We start from the raw sequence: 9458 nt of genomic DNA on the forward strand, positions 1-9458 counted from the left end.
TGCAAACTCCCTGTGCGATGGCAGCCAACGGGCCTCGGCCCCCATCTGCAAGGCAGGGCAATACCTCCCCCCGGGAATAAGGGGTCGTCTTCTCAGAGAGGACCTGCCCTGTGAAGACGGGCCGTTTCCCGCAGCACCGAGCACGCCCGCCCGAGGAAACGAGCGCCGAAAGCTTCCACAGTCTTTTTTCATCCGTGATATTTAACGTGCAAGAGTTTCTTTCTCCACGTCCAGGTTAGGTAAACAGCAGGGAAGAGGTTTACAGAGATTATACACAGAGCGGCGCAGGCGTCATTTGTCAGAAAATGGTTTGTTGAAATAACTGGATTTTACAATGCAACCCACTTAAACCTGGTGACGGGATGACCTTGTTTAAAGCAAAAAAAAAAAAAAAGCCTGTTTTCTTTGCACCTAAGTGGGTCATGTCAGCCCACATCACGATGCCGGTGCCTGTGTAAATATTTCTCTGCTCGCCCTTTCTTTTAAGGGCAGAAGCTTTTGTCTGTTGGCTGTTCTGCCAATGCAGGGAGGTCAGAGGCTGAGTTTGTCCTGGGCCAAGGCAGGGGCCAGGGCTTGGCTCTGCCACAGATGCCCTGCATGATCCTGGCCAAGTCACTACAGCCTACTTGCAGCACATAACCTAAGGGACACTCCTAAGTGTGGCTTGCCCACCTGTGTATGGGCCAGACATGCAGTGAGAAACTGCTGCACGTGGGTCCCCTGGGGTTTCTCCCCACACCTCTGGCCCCAGCATGCCAGTCCAATGCTGCATTTCCAGGATTGGCACGTGTGAGCAAGAGCAAGCGTGCTCAGGAGCATCTCTCTCTGGACTAGGCACGGGGCACATGCTGACACAACCCTAGTGCTCACTTCTCCATCTGCAAACCAGCTGAAGAAGCCCTCCCCAACCCCACATACACACGCTCCTCCCCTCCCTTTAGAGACTGTAAGTGCTTGTAATGTGTAGGGGTGTGTGAGCAGAGCCCAGCACACAGGAGTTTGATTTTTCTTGGGGCTTTCTGGCACTACCATGTTGCAAAAAAAATAATAATGGAACTCCACTGTTCTGGGAAATAGTATTTAAGGTACATTTAAGAATCAAGACCTTTTATATTTGCAGTTTGCAAGGCTGGAAAGAGAGACCAGGTCACGGGTACATGTCATTCCTGCCCCCTCCTTCTACCACCGTTCAGTGCAAGCGCAGAGCTGGGTGCAGTGGATTTGCCTCCCAATTTATGCAGGAAAACAAGAGCCAAGGGCATGGGCACTCTTCCTGACCCCAGAAAGGAGTCTGTCTGCTGGGCCCCTTGGGGGACCTTCCCATGACTGGGATCCACCACACATGGGGAGGCACCACAGGGTCACGGAAAGAGAAGACACCTTCCCCCAGCACAGACTCCCCAAACCCTGGCTCCTCCTGCCCCTGTCTGCAGGGATATTGCACCAGTTCTGCACCTTCCCCGTGTACCAGCTGGGCAGGATTTGTCCCCGGCTGCAAGTTTCTATGAAAGAGTTCTGCCCCAGATCAGATCCAGGAGACGCGATCTTCATAAAGGCTGTGACTTGCCTTGCACTCCCGCTATCTGGCGCAACACAAAAGCCGAGGCAGGCCCAGCATCTCGTATCACGAACGGATAAAAATCGCCCGTCTCGACACAGGTGAGCGTCCTGTTGGCTTGGGCGAGTGCTGTGCAATGACCAGGAGCACCAGGCGTTGGCTTCATTTACCGGTCAGAAAGAGGTGTTGTAGCTCACAGTGTTTTCAAGCCGTTTCCTCCTTTGCTTACCTGCCAAGAGAAGGTGGCTCTGTTTCCCCTGCTACAGGGGATGCCGTCACTCACACCCTCCGGCAAGTTTAGGGAGCGCAGGGCTCGGCTCTGCCCGAGGTGCTAGTGACGGCATCCGTTGTTGCAGGAGGAACGCACGGCTCTTGGCAGGTAGGAGCCCTCCCGTTAATCTTTAAAACGGGAGGTGGAGCCCTCTGACCGCCCCGTGTGCTTGACCTGACACTTGGCTGCTGAGAAATGATAATAAAAATCCAGGAGCCGCACGGCAAGGAAAAATTACTCTCGTGCTCCCACTACTGGCTCCAAAGCAGCACGGCACGTCGGCCGTTAACAGAGTCGCTCTCAGGCCAAGCAGGTTGAAGGTAGCAGAAGTTGGGCTGCTTCTGTCAAATATAAAACAGAGAAAACTATCAGAGGAAAGTGATAGTTCCCCCAGACCGGACGTGGATGCGCTGAATGAACACGGATGCCTCATTTTGAAGCACATGCATAAAAGGGATGCATGAAATGGCATGTCAATTCCTCTCTTCACAACCCATTAGGTTGGGTCTATAAAGTTAATTCAAATGTTTCATGCCCACTCTAAAAAAGAAAAGAAAAAGAAAGATGAACAGGATTGTGTCTTGGAAACGATCTATGCAAAATCCACCAAGGAGGAATGAATATTGTCTAGTTAACAGAGGGAGCAGTTTGAAACCAGAAGGAAAAGGTGGCTAAAACCTGGAAAGCGCGAGAGTCGGCTCTGATTTCAAAGTCTATGGGCGCGTTCCAAGTCTTTGCTTTAAAATTAGAAACAGCGTGCAAAACTTCTTTTCCATTGAAATGACATGTTTTCCTTGAAAAGAGCTTTTTTCCGTCTCAAGAATGGATTTTGTCAAGGAGTAACAAGAACACTTACTAGGGTGAGTTTCTGAAGTGAAAGCTCTTGGAAAAATAGCAGAGTTGCATTATGCATTAAGAAAAACCATAAGAAACACGAGTCCGGGCAGTAAGCTTTCGAGGCTGGAGAAACGTCTCTGTATTCTCCAAACGCTCGCCCACTTCTTACTGTGCAAAATAGATCTGCATTACTAATACTCACTGTCCCTGATATAGAAGCCAATGGGCTGAGCTCCAAGCCCTCTTGGACCACCTTTTATGGATATATATATCCATATATATGGTCCCATATATTCCAACGGGCATTAAAGGCACCTGTATGCAGGGCTTATTCATAGGGATAAAACCAAACTTTGGTCATACACAGCCTAGAGTATCTGATGCCGCTCCCTTGAAGCCACATACAAAGACTCCCGAAAGCAACACAAGCATTTCCATAAATACCCCGGGCAAAGTCTACTTATGTTGCAGTCTCTCTCAGGCTCACCTCCAGGTTAGAAAGCTGCAGGTTCAAGTCTTGGGCTCCTACACAGAGGAGTGTTAGGGGAAGGGCTCTCCTCCCCACGGCATGCCAGAGTGAAGCCACCAGATCCCGCTAGAAGGTAAAGATCCCTCTGCATTTGAGATAAAGACTTTGTCCTGGATAATTTCCACCCCTTTCAGCAGTAGCATCCCTTGCTGTAGCACAAAAGCTACTGAATACATCAACACGATACCCTGCGTGGTCTCACAGACGGCGCATCACTAATATTTTTCACTACTCTGTCACCCACAAGTCCGCCTCCAGATGAGCTGCATTTCTACCACACGCAGGTGATGCTGCCTAGCCCCTTTCTGCTGGTTTACAGTAGAGCTTTTAATTCAGGTTAATGGACCACCCGTTCCCCGTGTCCCAGGTTTCTTTGCTAGAGCCAGATTCCCAGGGAACAGCTCACGAGTTCGACTGCCTACACTGCGCTGCTTGCATCCGACCTCAGGTGAGAGGTAAAACAGGAGCAGACTTGATGTAAAACCAACATCCTGCCTATGCTTTGGTCATAACAGACTTCCCGCACACCACCCAAAAATTAAAAAAAAATGTAAAAACCCCTCAGCAGAGCTCAAGGGCAGGAGGTAGGACTGAGAAAGGTCCCGGGTTCAAACCTGACCAACAACACGCAGCATCAATGCACCGAAAGCAAAGTCCCTCAGCAGCTGGTTGCTACTCGCAGATCTTTACTGGGAAATATTCAGTGACAGTCTTACACTGACCTCCCAAAACCAAAACCCCAGCAGCCCCTGGACTCATGCACCAAGGCCTTTTTCACCGTTGCAGAATGGGATTCGAGTTTAGAGACACCTCCGTTTTTGCCCTCGTCACCCTGATGGGGAAGGGGTCTAGCTGGGGTGATGCACATGGTTTGTTCAAACCCGCACGCAGAAAGGCTGTCTGAATCCTCTTCTGGGAGCTACCAGAAAAGGGAAAGGTTACCCAAATAATCAGCACTGCGGAGCCAAGGAGTCTGCATCCAATTCAGCTCAAAACTAGCCGGCTCTGGGGGAAGCAGGCAGAAATATGGGTCTCTAATCTTGAAAGCGCTTGCTGATAATCAGCTCCCGGGCTAGCAGATAGCGCCGGCGCAGGCTCCAGAGAAGCTCCTGGGAGGGCAGAGAGGGGAATGGCAGAGGAGGAAAAGAAAGGCTCCCCTGCAGCCTCTCTGGAAAGCTCATGCCAGCGTTGTGGAAGGGCACGGAGCGCTACTGGCAGGGCATCGTCACCTCCACCTGCCAAGACTAACAGCGTTTCGGGGCCTAATCCTAACACGAGCCCCGCAGCATCCTTGGGAGGGGCTGGAGTAAGGACTCCCCTGCTACAGGTGAGGGAAGGGAGGTAGAGGGCCCTTGCCGCTCCCCTGGCTCTCACGGTCACCACTACACCTGGGATCGCATGGCGCTGGTCTTCGCTACCTGGCAAAGTCGTGATATTTCCCCCCCACCCAGAGGCCCCACAGCAGCCCCGGGCGAACTTTTAGTATCACCAGAGATAATGATAATAATCATTTTTAAATTACCATTTTCGGGCCCCCTTTCTGTCCCGGTGTCTGGTTCGCCCCTGCCTGTGTCCGGCTCTGCCCCACAGAAATAGGCTGTGCAGCCAAAAAGGTAGGTTTAATGCTTGACCAGCCTGAACCCTAATCTGCTGTGAGGGCTGAGCAAAGTCCCCGCGCCTCCCGCTCCGCCGAACCCAACTGGTTTCATAAGCAGCGCACGAGAACAAATTAGCCCGGAGCCCCCTCAAGTTTCCAGAAAGTTTCTGCCAACCATGAACCCCAGCACCAAACACTGCGCGGGTTGGCCTAGGCACCCCAGTGCCGCCGGTAACAGCAGGAGCGGGGTGTAACTCCCTGTCCTGTCACGGAGCACCCCTAAAACAATCGCCCCTCCTTCCCCGCTGCCCCGTGCCCGTTGTCCTGCAGCCCAGCAACCCACGGGGAACAAGTGCTGGCCCTGTGAAGAGGACTCCTGTTGCAGGCGGCAGCCGCGATGCAGAGCTCCCAGCCCAGCCCCTGCCCCTTTCCCGCGGCGTAGAAGGGACAGGGGATATGTCAGACAGGAGCAAAGCGCTTGTCTTACCGGCGGGCCTGTCCGGTCAGGCTGCATTTTGCCTGGGTTTGGGGGTATCAGCCTATCAACATGGCACCGTTGCAGGGCTACAGCCATTGCAAACACAGCGGCACGTTCCAGCCACCCTTTGGCCGAGTCAGATTTCTATGCGGTTCACCTTGTAGGCAAATGCAAACAGGACATGTTTCCGTGCACGCCGATGCCCTTTCACCCCAACCGAGTCAGGTACTACCGGTCTTCTGAAGGGAGCTGCTGTATTGTGCCGTGACCAGCTGATCACAGGTTTTCTGTTCAACTCTCTTTAGGCAGACAACCCTGCGCGCGGGTCTGGCCAAGAGCTGGGACATGCATTTGTCTAGCAGAAAATAAGGGGGGGAAAGGCAAGTTGCAAGCAATGTGCTTACACACGCGCCATCTACTGGCAGCATCCCCTAAACACCATCAGGACTTTTGGTCTTTTTCCTTCTATTGAGGAAGACCCTAGTCTCACCCAAATCTCCCCTGAGCAACAGGACTGAAACGACGCAGATCTAACCGGGTCAGACTGAGACTTCAAAACACTTCCTCCCAGTAGAAGGTGGAGATAAAAAGCACCGGCGGAAGAGGAAAACCTCAAGAAAGGGAACAGTGCTTTGCAGATCAAACTGGCTTTTCTCTTTGCCCATTGCTTTTAGGCTAGTGTTTGACATCGGTGCCAGGGAGAGGCGAGCTGGATGCCAGGCAGGATCAGAGGAGCCCCAACTGGGCCCGGCGGCGGGGCAGAGGCCACTCGAACAACAAGCAGATCATTATTGGACTGCTTACTTCCTTAGCAAGAACATGAGTTAAGGAGCCCAGGTCTGGGGAGAAGATGAAGGGGAGACATAAAGTGATGATCAGGGGAGGGAAGTTAACTGTGACTGTGAAAAAAAAAAAAAAAAAAAAAGAGCCTAAATTTGGGCTCCCAAAGACAAAGAGGGTTTTTTGTTTTTTTTTTTAGGAAGTGCTGAGCCCTCATTAGCTCCCACTGATTTCAGCAAAGGTTTCTGAGCCTTGGAAAATGAACTAGGTTATATGAAAAAGCCCCGAGTCATAATTCAGGGAGTCATGGAAATGTTTGGAAGAAAAAGCTCTTGGCGCTAGCGCACACCTGTGTGTGTAAGGAAGTCACAAAGGTTAGCTGCATCGCCCCTCCTCTTTCTTCCCTGCGGTCTTTTTACAAAGGGGCAAATAAAGAACGCCAACTTATCCACTGGCAACATAAGCAATAAAGAAACCTCACTCTTTCGCTACATCTTTTTTCACGCAAGTCCAGCTCAGCACCGTACCTAGAGTCCTGGTGGCCCCGGGCGAACTTTTAGTATCGGAGCCCCCCTTCATCAGAGATCACGATGATAATAATTTTTAAATTACCATTATCCAGCCCCCTTTTGTGTCCGGTCCCTGGTTCACCCATGCGGTGTCTGGTCCTGGTCCAGCTGAATGCACTTATTTTAATAAATAGGTCTATCTGCCTGGACAGCCAATTGCATGTGGTATAAAACTTTACAGATTTGCACCTTACAGATGAACTCAGTCTGAGAGGCAAAGCTTTCCAAAGCAGAGCGGGCCTTTCAAAAGACAGTCTGGGCATCCAGGAATTTGGCACGGAGCGACATCTGGTGGGGAAATCTGGGATTGTTTGCTGCTTTTTGGGATACATCTTGCAATAATGAGACAAGGGGCTGGGTGGGGGAGAGGAGAAAGACGGGATGCAAGGCGCGGACCAACAAACACGGTTCTCTTAGCAGGTGTAAGCTACTAGTTTTGCAGGTCGCGCTGGAAAGAGCCCTATTCTGTGCCTGCGACAAATCAAAGTCAGGGTCTAACTATTCAAGGCTAAGGCAGGAGGTGTAAAATTGGGAGGTTGGAGTGTGTTTTTCTCATAGCAAGAAGTGCAAAAAGTGTCCTCTGTGCCTCTAGCTCTCCAGGTATATTCACTTTCCTACAGGTGCAGGATTGCAAGAAAACTGCAATGATTGCAAGAAAAAAAAAATCACCTTCTCTCTCCACAGGTAGAAAAGGAAATATTTTTTTCTCTTTGTACGTTTCTATTGTAAAGTGTTGTATGCTTTACAACTATTTCTTTCTATCCATGGCTCCTGCTAGGAAAGAGAGATTTCTCCACCCTAGGATCTACAAGCCATTATCTTTCCCTTTTCATGCACCACAAAAAGCCTGCCACCTCCTGCCCTGAGAAGTTTTGCGACTGATTTGCAACTCTCCCCTCCCATAGGAAAATAATGCACTAACGATCTTTGCAGTTTTAGGTTAGGGAGTTCATCCCAACAAACACCAGCCGTTTGCTGTTTGATGTCTAAAACGATCCTTCTTTGGTAAGCATGTCTGAACACGAGTCTTCCTTTTCTAAATAACAAGTCCCAGCAACATCTCTCCCTGGGAAAGTGCATAGGAATTCCTGTTTAATGTGGGGACCTATCATGTATATAAGTTGAGACCTAGGAAGAAACACATCTCATTCACTGTCACCAGGGTTTATAAATAATTTAAATAAACTGAGAGACTCCCCTTTCCCCTTTAACATCCTGTCCTTTAGGCTAATGTTGCTTTTTGCTAATAATAAGCTTTACATTTGAGTAAACAGATTTTTCTCCCCCTGGTTTCTTTTCAAACGCAAGTCATTAGGACAAGATCAAAGCACAGCCTCACAAATCTTTACCATATCCCAGATCCTAGTTAGAGTTGGGAAGCTAAACCTATTTCATAAGAGGGAAGGGGATATCATACCATCAGTTCAGCCACTTGCACTGGAGACCTCAATGTTCCTCACCTGCAACGGGCGTGATTGTGGGATTTCAGGAGCGCTCCACCGAGAGCCCTGGCTACCAGCCCGTATAGGATTACAGCTGTTTTTCTCTCCTGTGGTTTACAGGCTAAAAGCATATGCCCAAAGGATTAGAGATTACAGTACTGATTGGTTAAGGCCCTGATCTTCAAGCACCTTCCGCTCTCATTAAGCTGGAATCTGGGTACCAAACAAGTTGCTAAAAACATGTCCTTAGGCTCTGCAAACAGTAGCAATTGCTAGCAAAAGAAAAGCAAAAGGGGGTGGGGGTGCTGGAAGTTATGTGCATGTCTTTCTGCAGACGATAATATTTTTCTAACAGCAATTCAAGATCCTAAAGCTCCTATGGCATTAAAGATCAAAGCAAACAAGTCTCACCTGATTTCCATCAGGGTCCACTTCAGGCCTGCTCACTACCTGGCACTGAGATTTGAACAAGGCCATCGGGTTTTCCTTAGAAAGGATCCAGACAGTTCAGGGTGTCACCTGGCAGGCTGGAGCTCACCTGTGCTCTTCTGTTTGGGAAAGAGAAACAGGTTTGAGGTCTCTGCTAGCGAAAAGCCCAGTCGAGGAGCAGACTGACAGGTCCCAGCAACACTCTAGAGATGATTAAGGCCTGTCAATCCCACTGAACAGCGTGCAGAGCCCGGGCATTTCTCCTGAGTCCCTTCAGTAGAAAAGTGGCCAAGATAAAAAGTGACCGGTGCATACTACCCTCCCCAAAGATTGTCTCTGTTTAGGTAGTGAAAATCCATTTAACCTAGGCTTTTACCTGTATCTGCTTCAATAATACTGGCATAGCCACAACACTGCAAAGGTGGATTATACTATAATGCAGAAAAAAAATCAGCAGGGAACATAGTTTACGTGCCCCTGGCAGATGATAACACTCTCCGAGTGACCTTACAGAAACCCCGGTCCCAGGGTGCTCTGCGCTGAAGAGCCTTTGCCAGATCTCAGCAATGCCTCCCCCATCAGCAGACAGGTATCCCTTTAACTGCCCTGAATTTATGTAACCTTTTGTAGCTCCCCTTGACTGGCATCCTCTGCCTTAGCTTAATCTCCAGTCAATGGACACTGCCATTCTTGTCCCACTAACGAGCATTATTTTTAAAGAGGAGACCAAAGAAATCTTGAAGCGTCTTGACCCCCTGACCTTGTCCCTGGATCAGTAATTGGGTGACAAAAAGGGAAGAACCCTTTTTAAGCAGAGGGGCCAGGCTAAAAGCAAGTGCCAGACTTTGCACTCTCTGGCTCCCTTGAAGACCTTTGATTTTGATTCGTAAAAGAAACAGCCCGGCTAGGAAGAAAATAGACATTCCTGCCCCAGACAATAGGCGGGAGAGCCAGCAGCCGTACTGCTG

At 49.8% G+C, this 9458-nt stretch overlaps 2 protein-coding genes across 5 annotated transcripts in view; both read right to left on the minus strand.

The window, feature by feature from the left end:
• The window catches only part of TBX4 (T-box 4), an 81052-nt gene extending 72059 nt beyond the window's left edge, over positions 1 to 8993 (minus strand). The window contains exons 1-2 of one of the 4 annotated variants that reach the window (XM_025210088.1): positions 8867 to 8993; positions 8473 to 8609 (exon numbers count right to left, since the gene is read on the minus strand). In XM_025210088.1, coding sequence (XP_025065873.1) covers positions 8473 to 8483 — 11 coding nt within the window. In that variant the 5' untranslated portion in view covers positions 8484 to 8609; positions 8867 to 8993. Of the gene's footprint in view, positions 1 to 4717; positions 4832 to 8036; positions 8210 to 8472; positions 8610 to 8866 lie in introns of those variants that run through there. The other 3 variants (XM_025210074.1, XM_025210092.1, XM_025210079.1) reach the window with 3 other exon arrangements.
• Positions 8917 to 9458, minus strand: part of TBX2 (T-box 2) — a 14822-nt gene continuing 14280 nt past the window's right edge. The window contains exon 6 of the mRNA XM_025210896.1: positions 8917 to 8921. Coding sequence (XP_025066681.1) covers positions 8917 to 8921 — 5 coding nt within the window. The remainder of the gene's footprint in view (positions 8922 to 9458) is intronic.

Source organism: Alligator sinensis, unplaced genomic scaffold (genome assembly GCF_000455745.1).
Source record: "Alligator sinensis unplaced genomic scaffold, ASM45574v1 scaffold118_1, whole genome shotgun sequence".
Taxonomy (NCBI): domain Eukaryota; kingdom Metazoa; phylum Chordata; order Crocodylia; family Alligatoridae; genus Alligator; species Alligator sinensis.